The sequence below is a fragment of the Quercus lobata genome, chromosome 3 (genome assembly GCF_001633185.2).
Source record: "Quercus lobata isolate SW786 chromosome 3, ValleyOak3.0 Primary Assembly, whole genome shotgun sequence".
NCBI classification, from domain to species: Eukaryota; Viridiplantae; Streptophyta; class Magnoliopsida; order Fagales; family Fagaceae; genus Quercus; species Quercus lobata.
In genome coordinates, this window is record NC_044906.1 from 37,641,832 (window position 1) to 37,666,597 (window position 24,766).

At 31.1% G+C, this 24,766-nt stretch overlaps 1 protein-coding gene and 2 non-coding genes across 3 annotated transcripts; all 3 read left to right on the plus strand.

Annotated features, from left to right (window-relative positions):
- The first annotated feature begins 316 nt into the window (after positions 1 to 316).
- On the plus strand, positions 317 to 21,759 carry LOC115979678 (F-box protein PP2-B15-like). Its single transcript, XM_031101741.1, has 4 exons — positions 317 to 669; positions 3,251 to 3,369; positions 3,813 to 4,206; positions 21,636 to 21,759. The coding sequence occupies exons 1-4, from the start codon at positions 406 to 408 to the stop codon at positions 21,699 to 21,701; spliced, it is 843 nt and encodes a 280-aa protein (XP_030957601.1). The 5' UTR covers positions 317 to 405; the 3' UTR covers positions 21,702 to 21,759.
- Positions 21,760 to 23,800: 2,041 nt separating this feature from the next.
- On the plus strand, positions 23,801 to 23,895 carry LOC115983024. The gene has a single exon (XR_004089839.1). It is a non-coding gene; the product is annotated as a small nucleolar RNA snoR69Y (small nucleolar RNA).
- A 129-nt stretch (positions 23,896 to 24,024) lies between these two features.
- LOC115983047 lies at positions 24,025 to 24,110 on the plus strand. Its single transcript, XR_004089852.1, has one exon. It is a non-coding gene; the product is annotated as a small nucleolar RNA snoR53Y (small nucleolar RNA).
- Positions 24,111 to 24,766: the final 656 nt, after the last annotated feature.

Sequence of the window (24,766 nt, forward strand, 5' to 3'; positions counted from 1 at the left end):
TTTTTTTTGGCTAAATCGCTTGGAGAATTACGTGTGCAATTGTTTTTGTACTTTTTTTTTTCTACGTGATCTATTACTGGTAACATGGGGTAGAAAATTCAAGATGTAACATCATACTAACGTATCAGTCCCTAAAATTATCACTTCTTTGAGTGTCATTGGATGTCCTCATGTTTTCCCTTCATGTTGTCATACTAAATGGACCCAAAAGAAATGTCGTCATATTAACGATATTACTGGACCATTTGGTATATATATACTATATATATATAGATCCAGTTTGAGACTTAGAAATGCATTAGATACAATACTTTTAAAAATAAGGCCACAATAATACCATCGTTCTTCGTTTTATATGCAACATATTTTATTTCATTGTGTCATAGTTTGTGATCATCAATAATTATGAGAGAAATCAATTTGGATCTCTTGCCTGAAGATTGTTTTGCACACATTATGTCCTTAACATCTCCTCAAGATGTATGCCGATCTGCCTTCGTCTCGTCGCTAATCCGGTACATGGCTGATTCAGACACCGTGTGGGAGAAATTTCTGCCATCTAACTATGAAGAAATCCTCTCCAGATTAGTCTCTCCATTGGCTTATTCATCCAAGAAAGAGTTGTTTTCCAGGTTAAGTAAACCACAAATAATTGATGGAGGTAGAAAGGTAATTAATTATAAATTATTGTTACATCTAGTGCACACATAACTATTGTCTATTATTTTTAAAATGATTTTTTAGGACAATTATGCCACAATAATCTGTCATTTCTATTCACTCTTTTTCTTTAACGAAATCCTGTAACTTTGTTAATATGAGTAGTCAAGTATATTACTAGTCCATTGAAAAAATTTGTGGGGGAAAAAGAGATTCTCATTGTACGAATGTCAACTACTACCTATTAGTATTATTCCTTTTCTTGGTAATAATGTAAAATAAGTTGATTTCTCAAAAAGAAAAAAAGTAAAATAAGTTGGAAAAAAAAAAATTGGAACATTTGTCAAATGCATAAAAACAAGTAACGAAAAAAATGCTAACATGATTAGAATGTAATTAATAAGAAAAATAGATTGGTAGAATGTACACTGAGAGGCAATCATATGGCTGCCCTTGTATTAATTCTTGTCCTTTCGTAATTATGAAATTAAGGACAAGAATTAATTAAGGCTGGATAGAAATTTTAAACCAAAAGGGTATGTTTGACCAACCCTAAGGAGAAATATAAAGTTATACTATGTAGCATATGGAATTTCTCTAGGCTAGTTTACAAAAATAGGAATTCCCCCCAATATTTGAGTTAGACTAGTCTTAAAAAAGAGAATTGTTTAATTGGTCTAAAGTTATAGAGAAACTACTTTATTTTTCTAAATTTTACTTTATACTTTTTTATTATAAAATGTGTTTTTATATCACTTACAGTTTTGGATCATTTATATTTTTGAAAATTTCATAGTTGAATTGAGATTTTTTACTCCCATATGGTAGGAAATTTAGTAGTTTATATTAAAAATGAAAATTTTAAGAATTTCACTATGGAATTGGCAAATAATCAATTTTATTCTATGAAAAATTGTCATCAAGCATCTTTTTATTTTATTTTGTTTTATAAAGATACTAATTTCTACTTTGCGTGGGTTTGGGGGAGGGGGGGGGAGGTGTTGTCTTGATTAAAAAATTTGTACCACAGCTCAGCCTCCCAAACAAAAATTCTTAACTACCGCTTTTGTTTGGCTGCCTTTAGTCAGTAATTAGGTGGATGAGAATGAAACATAAACTAATTTAAGGAGTTTATCTGCCTTTTGTCAGTAATAAGCTGGATGAGAATGAAACATAAACTAATTTAAGGAGTTTATAACTAATACATTTTTTATGAAAGCAAAGAAAAAGCCCTGAAAGGGTTTCATACGCTAGAAGCTAGAAGAAGAGAAAAGGAAAATAAATATAACTTGTTCTCAAGGTGGCCTATGCATGCAAAGCATTGGATCAATTACGAAGGAGTTAATTTGATCCATTGACAATGAATGCATGTGCAGCCTTTTGTATACTAATGAGAAATGATTAAAAAAATTAATGAGAAAATGCATTATGGATAATTCATCAAGGTTGCTTGAGCATCTACAGGCGGTGGACCAAATATGAATTTTGTACCAAACTTCATATTTGTTCCATCGCTTGTAGATGCACAAATGCCCTTAACAGTGCATTTGAATGCACTGTTTAATAGAATAAATAGAATGCAAAGGGGTTTGGGATTGAAGAAAGGCATAGAAGTGAATGGAATTAAATGTCCATTTCCTTGTAAAAGTCTTTTTCACTTCCATTCCCCCTCATTAGTTAAGAAGAAATCACATTATTGTTTTTATTTTTTCCATACTAAAATATAATATAAAGGGTATATTTAGTAAAATATATTTCTTTTCTTTTAATTTTTTTTTTCTTAAAAATTCTTAAATATGCGGGTTTCAACTAGCTCAACTCAACTTGTAAAGTCCCTTATGGTTGAATAAAAAATTTGGGATTTAATCTTACTTTTAACAAAAATCAATTGGTTTTTTGGCCTAACAATATAAAGCAATTAATTATCATGGAGCGAAAATCATAGGTTGGAAATAATAACAAAAAAAAAAAAAAAAAAAAAAAAAACTTAGGAACATAACAACTGAATTCTTTATCATTTATCCATTTTATTTTATTCTTTTTTTTTTTAATAAATTCCAAGACACAGTGTTCATTAAGGCTATCACATTAAAAAAGAAAAAAGAAAAAAAGAAAAAGAAAAAAGAAAAAAGAAAATTGAAACAGATCCAATCCAATATCATCATGTGATTTTGTCTACGCAATTGCCTGCTTATAATCAATCATTTCATCTGCATTGCTTATATCTTATCCCCGCGGTCTAATTCCAGTCCACGTACTCTATATATAAAAGAGCATGTTTCCTTTTTATCAGTATAATTTCTTGTTAGAGATAAGAATATAGAAAAGGTGGCCCAATCTCTTCCACATAAACTTATCCTTATAAATTATGATTCGTGTTGGGTGGTCTGTCCTGAAGTCAACTTTTGTGTGCTTCCCCTATGAACCATGCCCTTTTTTCTTTTTGTGTTTTTCTTTTAATGCTTTTTGGTTTCCACCTTTTCTTTATTTGTTTTTGTATTACAGAAACACATACAAAAGGTTTTTAGTCTCATTGCATGACAGTACACGCAGTAATTATCATGGTACTATTTCGTTTTAATTGACACAGATCTTCTCAGTAGAGATATCATCAAATAAGAAATGTTACATGTTGGGTGCAAGGGAGCTTTCAATCAAATGGGCAAGCCATCCTCTTTATTGGTGCTGGAAACCACTTTCTCAATCAAGGTTTGCACTAAATCCTAATAATCACAAAAGAATTTATCATTGCATTGCTAAAGGTTAATGCTTTGAAGGTGTATTCATGCATTAAGCCCAAAAAAATTTTTATAAAATAAATAAATACCAATTAGAACTACAAAAAGGAGTAGCAAATATGATAACCCTTTCCATGTCTAGGATTCAAGTAGCAATGAATGATCCTTGGGATAGGATTAAATTAAATGATACACAATAGTTCTTAGTGTGTTTTTTTTTTCTTTGAGAATGAATAGTTCTTAGTGTGTTAACTTGCTTTATTTAGACATAATGTTCAACTTAACACATGCATTCGTTTCTAAATTAAAAATTTATTCTTTATGATTAATCAATACGAAATTCGCATGATGGATCCTAGTGTTTTCTATTAGAAGAATATAATTAACAGCTTATTTTCTTTGCCAAACTTTCAGATTAGCTGAAGTTGCTGAGCTTAGGACCATTTCCTGGCTACAAATTGAAGGCTTGTTGAGCACTCGATTGCTATCACCAAGAACAAGTTATGGTGCCTATCTCATTGTGAACTTTGCTGATCGTGCTTATGGGTTAGACTCTTTACCATCAGAGGTGTCACTTGAAGTTGGTAATTTCAAATCACAAGGGACAGTATACTTAAGTCGCCCTAAAATTGAAAAACAATCTTTGGAAAGTATACCTTCTGTGAATCGAATTAAAGCAATGAAATCAAAGGTCTTTCAAGAGAGACAAGCAGGCCCTGGTGAACGCAGAGATGGATGGATAGAGATTAAGTTGGGGTATTTTTATAATGATGAAGGTGATGAGGAGGTGAAGATGTGCTTAAAGGAGGTGAAGGGTGAGCATTTAAAAGGTGGTCTTATTGTTGAGGGAATTGAACTTAGACCTAAAGAGTAATCTCAAGGCTTGTGCTTCTTTGTGCAAACTTTATTAACTAGAACTGTTTATTGCAAAACTTGGGATCCAAATATGTTATTTTCTTGAATTATGATGAAGACAATCGGTTGTGTAAAGAATTTTTTTATTTATTTGGTTCATGAGAGTGCTATTGTGCTTAATAGCGTGGTCATTTGAACCTTCCCCATACTCTCTCGGACCTTAAAAGATCTAAAGATGTGGCATATATGCTCTTTTCATAGTTAATTTAGTGCATAATTATTGGTTTGAAGAATCTAACATAGAATTGAAAATATTTTTCTTTGAACACAGGCTTAGATGTAGGGCTGTAAACGAACCAGAAAATTGTAACAATGTTTTCTATTAGAAAAAACTAACAGATTTAAACCCAATAAACTTGTAACAAAGACAAATTTACAAATAGATACTAATAATCTAAGAAAAGAATTGAGAGAATTAAAATCAGAAAATTTTATTTTAAAAGACATGACTGAGCAAATAGCCGCACCAGTAATTAGTATAAAGGATAGAATTAAATATTGTAATGAACCCTTGACAGACTCCTCTCTTCCTGACAAACATGATTATACTGATAAAAGTTCTTATAAAGATGAATTTTTAAATATAATCGATAGAATGATATTCCAGAAATGGTATACTGAAATAACTCTAGTTATTCATAAAGAATTTTCATTAACAGTTGTTGCATTTGTTGATTCAGGTGCTAACATGAATTGCATACAGGAAGGATTAATTACCTTCCAAATATTATGAATCAACAATAGATAGATTAACTCAAGCTAATGGTGATGGACTAAAAATAAGTAATAAATTGACAAAGACATACATATATAATAATGGAATCAATTTTAGAACACCTTTCTTCTTAAAAGACAAATTGTCCTCTAAAGTTATTCTAGGAAATCCTTTTTTGGCTTTACTTTATCCTTTTTCTACGACAGACAATGGAATATATACTCAAATTTTTGAGACAAAAATATTCTTTAAGTTTATCCTACCCCCAGTCCCCAAAGATATACATTTGTTAAAAGAAATCTCCATATTTAAAGGCATGAGTTCCGACAAAATTGTACCAGCAACAGATACGGTTGCTACTATAGACCCAATGGTAGATGATGCTATAAACTCTACCCAGTAGCACTTAAGTACATACATATTATTTTCAAAAAGAAATATATATCTCTTTCCAAAAATTTTATTTAAAGTTTTTTTTCAAAAAGATTTTATATTAACTGAAAGATTTTGCTCAATTTAACAAAGTCCTTCTCAAATCTTCTCTAAAATATTAGAGTCTCTCTCAAAAATAGACAGCCTTCTGATAGAACCCATTGAAAAAACTCCCTCAGTAGCATTTGAAGCTACATTGCCCAAATTTTAATATCAATTGCATGAAGGCCTCCAGTTAAGGCGTACTTGCATTATATTATTTTGTTAATTTGAAAATTAACACTCAATTGCTTGGCAAGCAAGATAGCCATCCTAAGGCTAAAATCTCAGACCGAATTTTACCAAAACAGAAATCTTCAATGAAGATTTCAGACAAAGCATGAAGATGTCTCAATAGAGGCAACATCCCTTCAGAATACAAAGTCAACAATGACAGTGTATTCAGGTGGTGATTATCAGAAAGGCGACTATAAGAAAGGCTAGACATAATGACAGAATAGCAAATATAGCTACTATCAGATAGAATTGAGAAAGAAAATTATAATAGATTACTATTCATTAATACGCTTCTAGGCGGACTATTCAGACAAATCTAGAAAGATCAGACAGCTATAATAGACCACTATTCATCTCCGCGCATGAATAGTACAATGACAGATTCCCAGACAGATTCATCATAAATCACTTTGTGAAAGACTACTGCTCATCAATAGTATTTTCCACAATATTCTACAAGTTTCCACTGACAAAATAACTTGAGTTAACTTTACTAACTCAAGTTACTTTTAAAGACTTCCATGGTTTATCTTATCTATAAAAAAAAAGACAGACTCCAAAGATAGAAGACAGGTTCAAATTCCAGGTCCAAATTCTAGGTTCAAATTTAGAGGTTTTGGTTTTAGAAAGAAGATAGCCCTCTCTCCCTTAGAAAGACTCTTGCAATCTTATAACTTGTTCCTTTAGAAAAAATCTTGTAATCTTTCAGTTTCAAAGTTACATTTTACTTTTTAATCTTGTAACTCTTCAGATAGAGTTTTATTTTCAAAACTTGTATCAAAGACAAACGTTTTCAGTTTTAATCAAAGACAGAAGTTTTTATTCAAGTAAGATTTTACTAGTTTTTGTTTTCATATTCCATATTATGTTTTAACTTATTTTGAATATATCTATTTTGCTATTTTCTTCTTTATTATCTATTTTATCATTGTTTATGCTTCCATATTACTATTGTGCTCTTTTCTGGGTATGTTTTATTTTTTGGTATCAGAGCCATGGATGGTAGATGTACGGGTCTTATTTCTTTGCAATTAAGAAGTTACTAGGAACAGATATTACTACTATAGCCACTACTTGCTACTTGATAGTGTTGGCCAGCCTCACACCTGTTGGCAAACCATAGTCTCGTGTTGGTCAGCTTGTTTTGTTAGCCAACGGACATGCATTGTTTGGGTTGTCCTGCAATGGAGTTTCTCAAGGAGGTGGTCCCGATAGCAAGGATACCAGTGGTTAGTAATAGTTTCACCAGTAATTATTAATTGTTTAGAAATAGAATAAATACGTTTATCAGTTCATCATCTATTTGCTTGTTCACACTTAGGCTAGGCACATACTAATAAACATGGACTATGATGATATAGATTATGATGAAGGTTATAGCATAAGAGATATAGACAAAAATTGGTTAAATAGTAATATGGATTATGTTGAAACAGATTTTGATTTTGATAGTGATATAGATGATTATAACTATAATAATAACACATATAATTGGGGTACATTAACAGGAGATAAAATCAACCGATAGACTGATAGACACAATAATAGTTTGTGATAATAACTTAATTTTGCATATTTATATCATTATTAGAAAAGCATTATCATACTTATTTTGAGTTAATTCATGCATTTTATAGTTGATTTTGGAATAATGTTGAATAATCAATTTTGTGCTTAATTGAATTTTAATGTGTGAATTTGTCTTCTGTAGGATAGTGAAATTAAATAAGTGAATTTGTGCAAAGAAGAAAGCTAATGGACTTTAATTTTACAAGGGCCATGATGAAGTCAAAGAAGGCCAGCCCAATTAAATTCAAGTCCAATTGGAGCAAGGAATCAAAGGAAATTTGCACCTAATCCAAGTCCAATTCGGATTAGGATTCCAGCTTGCACACCAGTTAGTATTTGGAGCATAACTTTCCGCTCAAATGTCCAATCGAGATGATTCAAGTTGGGATCGAAAGCTAACTTAAAGGGATACGACTTTTTAGTTTACCAAAAGTCCGAATTCTGAAGTTAAATGGGCCAAAAACGTCAGTTAAGTGAAGCCTAAAAACCTGGGATTTTCTCCAAACGGGAATTCAACTTGTAATAGGATTCCTTGACCTATTTAAAGGCTCTTTAGGGCAAAATTCAGAGGGGAGTTGCGGTAGAACATAATTTAGGTTTTTTTTAAAGTTTCTTTAGAGTTTTTAGAGTTTTTTTTTTTTTTTTGTGTTATGGCTTGCTAGAAGCCTTGCTAAGGTAAGGGGTGAAACCCAACTGTTTATTAGTATGTTCTTAACAATTATTTATTGGTTTTAATGCTTATGTTATTGTGTTTCTGATTGTTTTAGTCATCTAGAAAAGTGTTTAGTTCTGTATAATATTTTGATTTATCGTAGACTCCAGGCACGTTAAATGCTTAGTATTTCCTGCGAACTAATTCACTAGTTTTGTTTTGCCTAACATCAATCAATTGCATGAAACAACCTTAGATAATTAATTCTTGAGTTTTTATTGTTAAATCATCCGACTAAGATCATCCTTCGTATGAATTTTAGTTGAGTTATAAAATAAATATTGTAAAGACTACCAATAGATGTGTTGTGTGTGGATCCCTAAACCTTAGCGCCTAAATATATTGTTATTTTCTTTCAATTTAAATTAACTTTACTAAACTATCAAAAATCTCTTCAGTTAAACTTTATTATTTTTGTTTTATTCTCTTGTGGTTTGCTAATCAATTCCCTTTTTCCTGTGGATTCAACCTCGGACTTTTCGAGTTATTACTTTGTGACAATCCTGCACTTGGGAGCATTATTTAAGTCACAGTAGTTTGTTAGACACGATTAATAAAAAATTAGAATCTTTAGAAACTGTTGAAAGATCCATTACATACACTAGAATAGAAAGAAAAAATGATAGTTTCTTGGACCTCCTTGAAAGAATGAAAGCTTTAAATTCAAAGTTAGAAAAAGAAAGAGAATTTGAACCTCGTCATAGATCACATTTAGCAAAAACCATGATAGATAATTGGCATAATAGACAAAAGAATAACTTAGCAAGTACTGACAGACTTATAAACTTGACATATATAAAAAATAGTAAAAAAGATAGTCTAATAGAGACAATTGATGAAATAAATGACGTAAAAACACTAAAAACAACTCTGACAAATAGCAAAGAAGATAGTCACATAGTGCAAAAGAAGTCAGGAATGATAGAAGTAGAGAAAGAAAGTAGTCCTATAGAAATAATGCAAGAAGAAGATGACATAGAAAGACAAAAGATTAATAATAAGAAAGATGGCCTAATAATGGAAAGAACAACATGTATAGAAGACAAGGGAAAGAATCCTAGTGCTATAGAAACAATACAAAAGAAGAACCTAGACATAATTGATGAAGACAAAGAAAAAGGAATGATAAGGAAAGACATAGTAAAAGAGACGTTAGAAAAAGTTGAAAGACAAAATGATAACACTCTAAAGCTTGCCAATATAGAAACTCTACATAAGAAGTTAGATTTAGAAAGTGACATAGAAAAAGAAAGACACATGACAAGGAAAGAGATAGAAAAGGAAAGACATAATAGTGTCAGTGTAGAAAAAGTAGTCAACAAAGAAGAGAAAGATAATAATCCCAAGAAAAGTAATAGTTTAAGGGAAGAAATTGATGCTAAAATCAATTGAAAGATCCATGACATACACTCAAAATAATAGTTTAGCCGTATTAACTAAAAAATGGAAATTTTAAATTCACCTTTAGATATAGATAGAAAAAGAGACATAGTTGTTTTAGATATTACTGAGACATCAGATAATGAAAAAAAATCACAGACATACAAGAAATACTATTTGACATAAATGTAAACAATATAGACATACTAAAAAACAATGTGATAGACATAATAAAATTTCTAAACAAATCAGTAAATTACAATTTGAGAAAGATGTAATAAATGAATTAATGGAAATATTTAACGTTAAGAAGAAAGAGATAGACCAAGTAACGAAAAAGGAAGAACTAAAATCAACCAACCCACTCAAAGTCAATAAAAGAAAACGGGGGGGGGGGGGAACATAATAATGAAATTGATAGATAATCTACCTAATCACCTAAAAGATAAATAAATAAATAAATAAATAAAAGGCTATTTACTAAAATTGAAAGATTCTATAGACATACCTATTGCTTGTATTAAATGAAGAAAATATGGACACCATGTTATGGAATGTGGAAAATGAGAAAAAGTTAAGAAAGAAAAGACAAAAATGGAACAAGATGGAACAAACATAAAACCAATAACTCTACAAGACTTAATGACAGAAGCAAAAATAGTAAAACAAGAAATTAAAGAAGATAATTCCACAAACATAGGCGAACAAAATATTGCATAAATAATAAATTTAAAAGAATTTTCTAAACCCATGATAGACCCCCCCCCCCCCCCAATAGAAAAAGATGGTTTAGAAAATGATAATAATAAATAGAATTTCTTGAGTTTAATTGACAAAGTAATTTTTCAAAAATGGCATACAGAAATCACTTTAGTAATTAATAAAGAATTCTCTTTAACAGAAGTTGCTTTGATAGAGTCTGGAGCTTACATGAATTATATACAAGAAAGATTAATACCTTTAAAGTATTATGAAAAATCATCTAAAAGATTAACTCAGGCTAATGGAGAAAAGCTCATAATTAATTACAAAATACCTAATGTTCACACATGTAATGATGGAATAAGTTTTGAAATTGTTTTTGTTTTAATTAAAGACATTTCTTCTAAAATTATTTTAGGAAATCCCTTTATGGATTTACTTTATCCCTTCTTAACAACAGACGAAGGAATTAAAACTAACATGTTAGAAAAATACATACTTTTTAAATTCATTTTACCAACAATCTCGAAAGAAATCTATTCACTCGATAATACTTCCATAATAAAAGAAATTGACAAAGAAAGAATTTACATAAAAATCAGACATTTGTTATCTTTAAAGTCAAAAATAATATATGAAAGAATTGCTGATCAATTGACAGATCCCATATTAAATCATAAAATAAAAGTATTCAAACAATAGATTGAGACAGAAATTTCTTCTAATCTCCCTACTGCTTTTTGGCATAGGCACCAACATATAGTACAATCATCTTGTGAGAAAGACTCTAATAGAAAAGATACAAAAGAAAAAACTATGCTTACTGTTAGGTTCTAAAGACTTAGGATTTTATGTATTTAGAACTCTAATATGTATTGTTGGCAAACCATGATCAAAACAATATGTTTAGTCGTATTTAGACTTGCTCAAAATTGGTTCTTTTATGTAAAGTTAGAATAAGCTGATGCAGGAATCATTTAAGCTTCTCAGCTTGGTTCGATCGATCAAAGCTTAGGCTCGATCAATTGAAAATCGGGTCAGATGCGTTTTCTGCAGAATTCCATCTCAGCCCTAGTTTGTTTTAAAACGTTTAGGGTTTTCTAATTTGCCCTAGGTATAAAAGGCAAACCCTAGCCACATTTTAGTGTTGCTCATATTGCTGTTTATGTAAATCTCTTGTGAGATCTATGAGGAGTTTTCCTTTACACAAGTTTAGGATTATCAAGAAGGAGATTTCTTCAAGAGTTTGATGATCATTCAGTTGCTGTCATAGAACTTAAAGAAATACAAGCGGGTGTGCTTGTACTTGCTGAAGAATCCAAGAAAGAAGGAGTCCGTGGTTTCGGAGCTTGCACGTGATCGTGTCAGTAAGTTTCTTCTGGTGGGTAGTAATAGGATGTTAGCGGTCTAAGTCCTGTTGAACAACTTCGATTCTTTCATAGTGGATTCAGGTTTACCTTGAGGATAGCTAGGTTAAATCCTCCTCAGGTTTTTACTAGTTTGGTTTCCTGGGTGATCATATCTTTGTGTTATTTATCTTTCCGCTGCTTTGTATGATATGATTGTTTAATTGTGTTAGCCTAGATTTGAAATTGGACTAAGTAACAACTTGGCCAATTACCTAGGTTAATCCAATTGTGTTTTCTAAGGGGTCTAAAAACCATCACTTACAATTTCTTTTAGTCAATATGAATGGACTAACAGTTTGACAGATGTACCAAGCAAAATTATAATAAATGACATACTTACATCCTTTATAGTAATCTTAAATACTCATATAAAAGAAGTTTTAATAAAAGAAGCCTTAACAGATACCCCTTTACTAATCATTAAAGAAAACATTAATTGTGATAATTTCTTGAACAAAGACAGATTTAATTTTCTAACAGGAAGAGTTAATCATAAGTCTCTGACAGATTTTCCCCAGACTATTATAGTGGTTAATGAAAGACTTTATGGAGAAGCTCTATTTCACATATTCTTGCAAAATGAGATATATAGTAAGACATACAAAATGGATAGAATTATGATAGACTTTTTAATGATTTTGAATTACAGTCACTTTGGCATTTACAGATTTCATCATGACTACTCTTATACCACTACTCAGGGAGAGCACAAAGGTGTGGAGAAAGAAGTTTGTTCTATTATATATGCTTTAAATTTTAAAAATGATTTTCTTATAAAACATTTTAAAGGAATTTTACAGAAAACATTGACAGAGAAGTTTTTAAAATGAATTTAAAGAATTTTTGCAAAGAAATGTTTATTTTCAAGATATTGTTTCAGGACATAATGATATACCAACTAATCCTTTTATCAAAAGGCACTTGCAAACTAATATGGATAAAAGACCTTCCAGGAAAGAAAAGGGCAAGGCACTAGCTGTGCAACCCAAAAAAATCCGAAAGGCTTTAGCAAAGATTTCAGATAAGCATGAAGGCGTCTCAATTGAGACAATATCCCTTCAGGATATGTTGCTAGCAGAGACAATGTATTCATGTGGTGAAAAAAGTGAAATTCTGCAAGAAGTGCTCCGCACTGATCTCACTTTTCAGGACGAAAAATTTACAAACCTTCCTTTTCATATTAAGTTACTTCTTGATAATTTCCAAGTAGCGTTCACCCTCAGACAGAAACCCTTATTTCAAAAGACCCTTAAGGCTTTGGAATTACATCTTGTTAGCACCAGTGCATTTATTGAAGCACTTGGTAGTCAACTCCCTGGCAAGGAGGATGGAGATTCAAGCTCCACAAAGACAGAACCACAGACTGTAAAAAGCTATCTTATGGGAACAAGTTTTTCAAAGATCCATCCTAAGATTCAACAAAAAATGAAACTTGCCATTAGAACCTTACCCCTTGAAATTCAATAGAATATACTAACTCATAAAGCCCTAACAAGTTCTTATGACAGATGGATGTATCTTTTTAAAGTATTAGTCTCTGTAGCATTTACAGACGACATATGGCTATCTCATAAAGCCATATGGTATGAAAGCTTTGGAGAAACAGAAAGAGTTTATGATGGACAACATCCCTATCTGGGATTACTTATCAACACAGAGATAGAGGATCCAATGATTTGTGATCCTTCATGGTTATCTGAAATACTAGAAGCAGGGTTTATCAGCAAACTAATCCTAACTTCTGGAATTCATATTAGTTTATTTCCTAAACTCATCCAAGAAGCAGCTGCACAGATTGGAGGACTTAATTATATGAAGCTTACTATTTGGAGCATTTTCCCAACCTAGGACACTAGTTACTATATGGAAGCCCGCCCAGCACACACTTTGGTTCTCATAAGTGATTTCAGTTGTAGTCTTGACTACTACTGGTATATAGGGGAGACTTACCTATCACTTGATGACCCATATGCTCTGGCACAAGAATGGTCAAATTTCATGAGCATTAAGATTTATGAAGTACAAAAAGAGTTAGATCATGACTTCCACCTATTTGGCTACACCAATAGGATAGTTGTATATGGACCGAGACCTTCAGAAAGGAGGCTTATTGGGAAAAGAAAGATCATTAGAAACCCCAGAATAATGACAAAGAATTGTGCTCCTACCTTTCTTCTTATTTCATACTGTGTTCTATGTGGTAATTATAAAGTACTCCATGAGCATGAGCAGTATGAAGATAACTCTGATCCACTAGATTATGATAACTACGAGGATACAAACTGATAGACAGATAAAATGCTCTCACGGACAAACAGACCACTATTCACCAACACGCATGAATAGCTTCCAGGTAGATCCAAGACAGTCTAGTTAGATACAGACAGATGTTCATAAGTCATTACTATTCATTACCACGTGGTATAGAGTTCTCATAACAGAAGCCGATAGATTCGTCAAAAGTCACTTTATGAAAGACTCTATGAAAGACTACTATTCATTAATAGTATTTTCCACAATATTCCACCAACAGACTAACTTGAGTTAACCTTACTCAAGTTACTTTTGAAGACTTACCATGGTTTATCTCATCTATAAAAAGATAGACTTCGAAGACAGAAGATAGGTCCAAATTATAGGTTCAAATTTAGAGGTTTTTGGTTCTAGAAAGAAGATAGCCCTCTCTCCCTTAGAAAGACTCTTGTAATCTTGTAACCCTTCCCTTCAGACAGAATCTTGTAACCTTTCAGTTTCAAAGATAGATTTTACTTTGTAATCTTGTAACTCTTCAGCCAGAGTTTTATTTTCAAAGCTTGTATCAAAGACAGGCCTTTTCAATTTTAATCAAAGACAGAAGTTTTTATTTAAGTAAGATTTTACTAGTTTCTGTTTTTATATTCCATATTCCGTTTTAACTTATTTTGAATATATCTATTTTGCTAATTTCTTCTTTATTATCTATCTTATCATTGTTTATGCTTCCATATTACTGTTGTCAAAACATACCTAGGAGAGAGCACAGCAGTAATATGGAAGCATAAACAATGATAAAATAGATAATAAATAAGGAAATATCAAAATAGATATATTCAAAATAAGTTAAAACGGAATATGGAATATGAAAACAGAAACTAGTAAAATCTTACTTGAATAAAAACTTCTGTCTTTGATTAAAACTGAAAACATCTGTATTTGATACAAGCTTTGAAAATAAAAACTCTGTTTGAAGAGTTACAAGATTACAAAGTAAAATCTATCTTTGAAACTAAAAGGTTATAAGATACTGTCTGAAGGGAAGGGTTACAGGATTACAAGAGTCTTTCTAAGGGAGAGAGGGTTATCTTCTTTCTAGAACCAAAACCTCTAAATTTGAACCTAGAAATTGGACCTAGAATTCGGACCTATCTTATGCCTTTGAAGTCTATCTTTTTATAGGTGAAATAAACCATGGTATGTCTTCAAAAGTAACCTGAGTAAGTAAAGTTAACTTAAGTTAATCTGTCGATGGAAACTTGTGGAACCTTGTAGAAATAACTTTTACTATTCATAAACAGTAGTCTGTTTGGGAATCTATTAGGGTACCATTCAAGCGTGCTAATGAATAGTAATCTGTCAGAAGTAATTTTTGATCTTTCTGGATCTATCGTCTTATTCTGTTTGGAAGCTATTCGCACATGCTGATGAATAGTGGTCTGTTATAATTGTCTTTCTCTCCTCTTTTGTCTTATTTTGTCATATTTCATAGAGATCTTGAGAGTCTTGGAACATTTTAGGGTGAGTCCTGTAATTTGGAGAGGAAGACTCTATCATTGTGTCATCTTCATCATTTGAAATTTGTGATACAGCTTCCAGTAATTGCTTCTTAAGCTGTCTTTTGTCTGAGACGAAGGCAAGCTGGCACTGGACTTAACTCTTTTCTAGAAGGAAATTAGAAGTTTTTGTCTGGGAAGGAGATGATTTTTTCTATAGTTCTTGGCAGATGTGATCAAAACTAAACTTATTCCACCATTTTAATTTAAACTTTCTAGTTAGAATGGGGAAAGAATATTGGGAATGCTTTTCTATCTTGCCATGGAAGGTTTGAAAACCTAAAATAGAACTATAAAAGATGTGGAAAATTCTTAAGGTGCGGTATGTCTGGTTCTTTCTTGAAAGTCTTATAAGCTTTTAGAAAATCAAGAGGGAGAATCATAACTTCAGGACCATGAGAATTTCACCAGTCAATGAACCATCTTGGAATCATTATGTCTTTCTTTCTATACATATCAAAGCGGAAAAACCAAGTATGTTTGTAAATATTGTTTTGGAATAGAAGGAACCTATCTCAGGCTTCTATATAGTCGTAATAATTATAAAACTAGGGGTTAAAGGGTAGGGAAAAATTCTTAGTAATCCATGGTGGTGCTTTCCATTGGGAGGGGGTGAGGATATGTTTTATGACTACTTTAGAGTAGCCAATTCTATCTGGGTCTTAGGAGCAGGGCATATAAGTTACTAGGATTAAGTCTGTATCAACCAATATAAACTCATAAAATTTTTGGGTTTTTAATATTTCTGTCTTAGGATGTTCCCATCTTAGGGGTATGAGGTGTCTGACTAGGGAGAGGGTATCTATTATATACTAGTATTCTAGTTCAATCCATAAAATAAAGTTCTAGGAATCTTTCGGGAGTTCAATATTGTGGTCTTCTTTCGGGGCTTGGGCTTCCTGAGAGGTGGAGGATCTGTACTTTGGTTGATTGGAGGGAGAAGCTAAAGGGGTAAAAGTGGATGCAACTATGTTAAATGGTTTTTTTAAGGGAGGAGTTGAGGGTGAAGCATATGTCTGTTTGGTTGTTGGAGAGTGGCTTGGGGAGAGTGGGTCAAAAGGGTTTAGGCTGCATGTCAATGGGGATCTTTCTTGGGATCTGTTTGAAGAGAGTGTAGGTGCGGTGAAAAAAGGGCAAGGGAGGAATCTACTAGGGGGTATAGGAGTAGTAGCATAAGACTGTCTAGTTCTGGGTTTTGGGGAGTTGCTCTTATCAGAAAGGGAACTCATCTTTCTTGTAGGAATTCACGGGTTAGGAAATCAGGAATTGAATTAGTTTCTCCTTTAATATATTCAATATCAAATTCAAAGACACTTAAAATAGCCTGCCATCTAGCAAAACTCTATTTAGAGACAAGATTCTGGACATCTTCTTGTAAAACTTCTTTAGCACTTTTGCAATCAACTCGAATTAAAAACTTTTGATTAAAAAGATCATTTTGAAATTTTGAAACACATAATATGATAGATAAAATTTCTTTCTTAATAGTACTGTAATTATGTTGGGTAGCCAATCAGGAACCAGAATGGAATCTAACAATCTGTTCTTTAGCATTATTTTTTGCTACCTACTTTAGAATTCCACCATAACCTATGTTAGAAGCATTTGTCTCAACAATTTTAAAAGTATTGGATGAAGGAATAACAATACAAGGGAGTTGCTTAACATATTTTTTAATCAATCGGATCATCATAGTATGCCTCTCTATCCATGGAGGAGGATTCTTTTCTAGCCTTTTATATAGGGGTCTACATATCTTTCTTAATCCTTGAAAATATTCTGAAACATAATTTAGATTGCCAAGAAATCTCTGTAATTGATTTTTATCTTTTATTTCATCTGGGAATTTATCTGCAACTTGAATGGCTCTGTCAATGGGGCTTAGGGTTCCTTTATAAATGTTATGACATAAAAATCGAATCTTATCTTGAAATAAATTTATCTTAGTGGCTGAGACAACTAATCCATTATGTTTAATTATTTTGTCAAATATATCTAAATGTTTCCAATGGTCTTCAATTGATTTGGAAAAATTTAAGACATCATCTATATAAACAATTGAGAAATTTGTAAAAGGTGTAAATATGTCATTCATTATATTTTGAAATTCACTAGGTGCATTTTTTTAAACCAAAAGGCATGACATTCCATTCATAATGACCAAAAGGAACTGTGAAAGCAGATTTATATCTGTCTTTCTCATCTATCTATATCTGCCAAAATCCACTTTTCATATCAAATTTGGAAAATATGGTTGCTTCATGGAGTCTGCCAAGTAAATCTTTCTTATTGGGAATGGGATATCTTATCCATTGTAAGGCTTTATTTAAAGGTTTATAATTTATAACTAATCTTGGAACTCCTCGTTCTAATTCTACCTGTTTATTAACATAAAAAGCAGCACAGCTCCAAGGAGACTTGCTCTTTCTAATCAAACCTTTAATTAAAAGATCTTCAATTTCTTTCTTACAATGTTCTAATAATTCATTGTTCATTTGTATTGGCCTAGCTTTAGTAGGTATCTATCTTTCATTAAAATCTTTTTCATAAGGTGATTGTACTATATGTCGGTGCCTATGCTAAAAAGCAGTAGGGAGATTAGAACAAATTTCTATCTCAATTTGTTGTCTAATAATTTTATTTTATGATTCAATATGGGGTTTGCCAATTGATTAGCAATTCTTTCATATATTATTTTTGTCTTTAAAGATAGCAAATGTCTGTTTTTCCTGTTAATTCTTTCACTATTTGAAGAAATATCTGTCGATGATGAAGCGATATCACAGTTATCTATTTGGTGAATTTCATTATCTCTTTCATCACTATCTGTCAGTATATTCATCAATTTATTCTTTAACTTTCTTGATATGTCAAGTTTATTTATCTTTCTTTGAATGTTACAATATTTACTAGTATGTCCTTTTTTACCACATTTGAAACAAACAATGTCATTTTCTCTGTGTCTATCATGTTTCTTTCTTTTAGAGTACTCTTCTTTCTTATCTTTAAATCTATTTTTATAGTATCTTCTATTATTTTTTTATATCTATCAACATCTTTCTTTTCTTTCCTTCTTTTCCTAGAAGGAGCAATTAACGGATCAAAACCATATTGTTCACAAAAAGTTCCTAGCTCCTTTTTAGCATATCTTTTTTCTTTTTCTATCCGATTTTTTAGTCTTAGATCATTACATAACCATAGACCTATTTTATTGATTGAAGATATTATATCACAATAAGTTAAGCTAGGATAGTCTATAGTTCCATCATTATTGGTTATGTCAAGTCTAACTTTTTGAGCCAAAAAATAAGGTAAACCAGCAATAAATTTTTCTTTGCAGTAAGATTGTTGACAGTCATTTCTGCTTAATACTTTTGAAATAAAAACATCTTTATACCATCTAAAGTTTGAAAGTTGTGGACATCTTAAATTAATTAAAACATTTGAAGCTCTTTCTTTATATTGATTAGGATCTCCAACAAAATGTTTCCAACAAAATGTTTAGTTATAGTAAAAATTAAAGTATTAATTGCATCTTGTGAAGGAGTGCTCTAGTAGAACTAGTCAACAAAGGATGGACAAATAATAGTCCTAAGAAAAATGATAGTTTAAAGGAAAAAATTGATGAAAGACTAAAATCGATTGAAAGATCTATGATATATACCCAAATTAATAGTTTAGTAGAATTAACTAAAAATATAGAAATTTTAAATTCACCTTTAGACATAGACAAAAAAAGAGACATAATAGTTTTAAATACCACTGAGTCATTAGATAATGAGAAAAATAACAGACACACTGGAAATACTATTTGTCACAAATGTAAACAGTATGGACATACTAAGAAACAATGTGATAGACATAATAAAATTGTTAAACAAATCAGTAAATTAGAGTTTGAGAAAGATGTAATAAACGAATTAATGGAAATGTTTGACATTAAACAGAAAGAGATAGACCAATAACGAAAAAAGAAGAACTAAAATCAACCAACCCACTCAAAGTCAATAAAAGAAAAAGGAAACAAAAAGACATAATAATGAAATTGATAGATAATCTACCTAATCACCTAAAAGATAAAAAATGCAATTTACTAAAATTGAAAGATTCTATAGACATACCTGTTGCTTGTATTAAGTGTAGGAAATATGGATACCATGTTATGAAATGTGGAAAAGGAGAAAAAGCTAAGGAAAAAGAAAAGAAAAAAATGAAACAAGATGGAACAAACATAAAACCAGTAGCTCTACAAGACTTAATGATAGAAGCAAAAATGGTCAAACAAGAAATTAAAGAAGATAATTCCACAGACATAGATGAACAAAATTTGAAAGAATTTTTTAAACCTATGATAGACCCACCTTCATTAGAAAAAGATGTTTCAGATAATGATAACAATAGACAGAATTTCTTAAGATTAATTGACAGAGTTAGTTTTCAAAAATGGAATACAGAAGTCACTCTAGTAATTAATAAAGAATTCTCTTTGACAAAAGTTGCTTTGATAGATTCTGGAGTTGACATGAATTGTATACAAGAAGGATTAATGCCTTTAAAATATTATGAAAAATCATTGGAAAGATAAACTCAAGCCAATGGAGAAAAGCTAATAATAAATTATAAAATACCTAATGTTCACATATGTAATGACGGAATATGTTTTGAAACTATTTTTAAAGACCTTTCTTCTAAAGTTATTTTAAGAAATCCCTTTATGGCTTTGCTTTACCCCCTTTTGGTGACAGATGAAAGAATTAAAATTAATATGCTAGTTTTTAGATTCATCTCACCCCTAATCTCAAAAGAAATTCGTTCCCTAAATAAAGTCACTATCGTAAAAGATATTAATAAAGAAAGAATTTGTAGAACAAAAAGACATTTGTCATATCTAAAAACAAAAAAATCACTTGTTAACCATTTGACAAATAATGTCATGAAAGATATAAAAGATGGAACCATGCTTAAAATTTCTTCTAGTCAATATGAATGGAATGACAGTTTGACAGATGTACCAAATAAAATTATGATAAATGACATATTTACACCCTTTATAGTATCCTCAAATACTCATATAACAGATGTTTTATTAAAAGAAGTTTTAATAAAAGAATTCTTGACAAATACCTCTTTACTAATCATTAAAGAAAACATTAATTGTGATAATTTCTTGAACAAAGACGGATTTAATTTCCTAACAGGAAGAGTTAATTATAAGTCCCTAACAAATTTTCCAATTATAGTGGTTGATGAGAGACTTTATGGAAAAGCTTTATTCTCGCAAAATAAGATAGATAGTAATACATACAAAACAGATAGAATCATGGCAAATTTTGTGAATTTTTTGAATTCCAGTTATTCTGACATTGACAAACTTTACTACAACTACTCTTATACCACTACTCAGCGAGAGCATACTACAGAAACACATACAAAAGGTTTTTAGTCTCATTGCATGACAGTACACGTAGTAATTATCATGGTCCTATTTCGTTTTAATTGACACAGATCTTCTCAGTAGAGATATCATCAAATAAGAAATGTTACATGTTGGGTGCAAGGGAGCTTTCAATCAAATGGGCAAGCCATCCTCTTTATTGGTGCTGGAAACCACTTTCTCAATCAAGGTTTGCACTAAATCCTAATAATCACAAAAGAATTTATCATTGCATTGCTAAAGGTTAATGCTTTGAAGGTGTATTCATGCATTAACCCCAAAAAATATTTATAAAATAAATAAATACCAATTAGAACTACAAAAAGGAGTAGCAAATATGATAACCCTTTCCATGTCTAGGATTATAGTAGCAATGAATGATCCTTGGGATAGGATTAAATTAAATGATACACAATTGTTCTTAGTGTGTTAACTTGCTTCATTTAGACATAATGTTCAACTTAACACATGCATTCGTTTCTAAATTAAAAATTTATTCTTTATGATTAATCAATACGAAATTCGCATGATGGATCTTAGTGTTTTCTATTAGAAAAATATAATTAACAGCTTATTTTCTTTGCCAAACTTTCAGATTTGCTGAAGTTGCTGAGCTTAGGACATTTCCTGGCTACAAATTGAAGGCTTGTTGAGCACTCGATTGCTATCACCAAGAACAAGTTATGGTGCCTATCTCATTCTGAACTTTGCTGATCTTGCCCTAAAATTGAAAACAATCTTTGGAGTGTATACCTTCTGTGAATTGAATTAAAGCAATGAAATCAAAGGTCTTTCAAGAGAGACAAGCAGGCCCTGGTGAACGCAAAGATGGATGGATAGAGATTAAGTTGGGGTATTTTTATAATGATGAAGGTGATGAGGAGGTGAAGGGTGAGCATTTAAAAGGTGGTCTTATTGTTGAGGGAATTGAACTTAGACCTAAAGAGTAATCTCAAGGCTTGTGCTTCTTTGTGCAAACTTTATTAACTAGAACTGTTTATTGCAAAACTTGGGCTCCAAATATGTTATTTTCTTGAATTATGATGAAGACAATCTGTTGTGTAAAGAATTTATTTATTTATTTGGTTCATGAGAGTGCTATTGTGCTTAATAGCATGGTCATTTGAACCTTCCCCATACTCTCTCGGACCTTAAAAGATCTAAAGATGTGGCATATATGCTCTTTTCACAGTTAATTTAGTGCATAATTATTGGTTTGAAGAATCTAATATAGAATTGAAAATATTTTTCTTTGAACACAAAGGCTTAGATGTAGGGCTGTAAAAGAACCAAGCCGTTTATGCTTGAGCTTAGCTCAATAAAAACCTCGTTCATGTTCATTTATTTATAAATAAGTCAAGCTTGAGCCTTAATTTTGGGCTTGTTTGATAAACAAGCCGAACCCAAGCAAAAATAATTGTTCATGAACAAGTTTGTGAACAATAGGGCTCGATACAAAACATGCCAAGCTTAGGCTCATTTATAGCTTGATATATATTTACTAAATAAATTCATTATTATGACATTACTCATATGTCTTGAAATGTTAATTTATAGCTTGTTAGTCATACATGTTTTGGAATGTTAATTTATTTAGACTTGTAAATATTATAGTTGCACAAATGATAAATGTGGATGTAAAAATTTTATTTTGAACAATTACTCAAACTATAGACAATGAATGATGAATGAATGGATTTAATTATGTAAAGTTGTAATTTGAACAATTTCTAATCACAGGTGGAATTAGAAGCATGATAAAATGAGAATATTATTTTATTTTATTTTTTTGTTTACTTGATTTTTGGTGATATAAGCATTTGATGATGCAATTTTTTTGGATCTCAAGCTAAAAAGCTTGACTTGAGCTCGAGTTTGAGTTTGAGCTTAATATTAAGCTCGAATTTGGCTTGATTAATTAATCAAGCCAAGTCAAGCCGAACTCAAGTTTTTTAATATTTTCATGAGCTCAAGTTCAAACATTATTTTTAAGCTTATCTCAAGCTCGAGCCAAACTTGAGCATTTGATTTTTATTGACGAGCCAAACTCAAACACACACTACTCGGCAAAGTTTGGCTCTTTTACAACCCTACTTAGATGTGTGTAAAGAATGAAATTATTTATTTATTTGGTTCATAGAAATCCTATTGTGCTTAATATCATGATCATTTGAACCCTCTCGAAACTCTCCCGGGCGTAAAAAGATCTAAACATGTGGTATGTACTTTTCATAGATAATTCAGTGCTTAATTGGTTCAAATCTAACATGTTTAACAATTAGTTATAAAATTTGTCTTGTTTTATTTTAAAATATTTTTTGTGGAATTTTAAAATATGGGAATCATTAAAATTTGTCACATGTATGTACAGATGACAAGGCATGCATTTCGTTGTATAACATGAAAAAATTATTTTTTTTAAAAAATATTTATAAGTTCTATTAATTATTTTTTTAAAGAGTTTTTAACTTATGACATTTGTTCTTAATTAATGATATTTTTTTATTATCAAACTAAGACATCAGTCAATTTTTTCCTTTTTCCTTTTTGGTATAGGTGGGAATTACTCTACCAATATATATATATATATATTATTGCATTACGTTTGACCAACATTATTACTGATTCAAGAAAATAAAAAAGTCTTGGCGAGGGGACCAACATTACTTTTGGGCCGGTCCTGGGCTGGTGGTGGTAATGAAACGCGTAAGGCTACACTTTGTTAAAAACTCAGCCCACATTACCTTATAATTTCATCCTAAGCCCAGGGTCATAATCGTAAATAAGAAAAAAACTACAACCCTAAACCCTAGCCGCCTCACCTCACTCTGTCATCCGCTTTTATAATCCTAACTCCCCTTTCCTTTCATCTCCACAATACGATGCTCTCTGTCTCTATCTTTCTCTGATGCAAATCCTCTGTAAATTTTATCAATTTTTCTCTTTGTTTATTTTTTTTTATCATTAAATATTTGTGTAAATATAGGTACTTTTAGATTGTTGCAATGAAATTTTGGAGGTGGGTCTTTTAGATTTTTGCCTTGTTGTTTTTGGGGATGATGATAAATGTGTAATCCCAGCTCATTATGAGACCTTTTGTAGGTCTAGGAATAGTCTTTATCCACATTTTATCTGACCCTTATATGTTTTCTTCTTCTTCTTCTTCTTTAACTTTCTTAATTTTAATCTATTTTGTGGAATTTCATATTTATTTAGGGAGGTTTGTGTTTTTATTTTGAGTTTCCACTTTGTGATTTTTTGATACCCTGAATTGTTCCCTATGATGTTTCTGTATGAACCATGCTAATGCTGATAATTCCGTGATTGATCCTTTCTCTATTCATTTAACTGAGGGAATTATTTCAATTCTGTTTTGCTGGATTCTGTCTTGAAGTTTCTTTTGAATTTGCGAATTCTGCTATTATGTATTTTTAGTGAAAAAGTACTTGTATTATTTTATTTTATTTTTTGAAAATATATGTAAATAATGCTTCTTCTCTTTTGCTTTGGTTTTTGATAAATTTTAAAACACTTTTTTTAAATTCTATCTGTTTATATATCAAGCTAAGTTTGGTTATTTTATTCAGATGAATGCTGAACATTAAGGAGTTTGAACTCATTGTCCTTTTAACCAATTCAAAAAGTTCAAAATCAGATTTGGGTAAAACTATGAAACAATGTGTGAAACTAGAGGAAACAGCTTGGTTGAACCAAATCTGTTCAGATTTGGGTATCCTAGGCTCCGATTGTGTCTTCCATCAGTCAAATGTGTGAAACTATGAAACAATGCAGTAAAACTAGAGGAAATTAACAAGTTGATTCTGAAATCTGAATGGACTAGATTTACATTTGGAAACATGGCATCCCCATGATGCTTGGTGCCTCGATGAATCTATGAATCAGAGGAACCCATATAAAAGATACTCATGGGCAAAGGCGCATTAATATGGATAAAGTATCCTTTGGGGGAGTGGGTAAAGTGGTTTCTGTTGCTCAATGACAGATTTCCCTATAC

Bases quoted from the DNA above. Each gene is read 5' to 3' on its own strand.
- LOC115979678 (XM_031101741.1), top strand. From the start codon at position 406: ATGAGAGAAATCAATTTGGATCTCTTGCCTGAAGATTGTTTTGCACAC. The intron at 3,370-3,812 runs GTTTGCACTAAA...CCAAACTTTCAG, and splicing joins AAACCACTTTCTCAATCAAG to ATTAGCTGAAGTTGCTGAGC. The intron at 4,207-21,635 runs GTGAAGGGTGAG...GGTGATGAGGAG, and splicing joins TGAAGATGTGCTTAAAGGAG to GTGAAGGGTGAGCATTTAAA.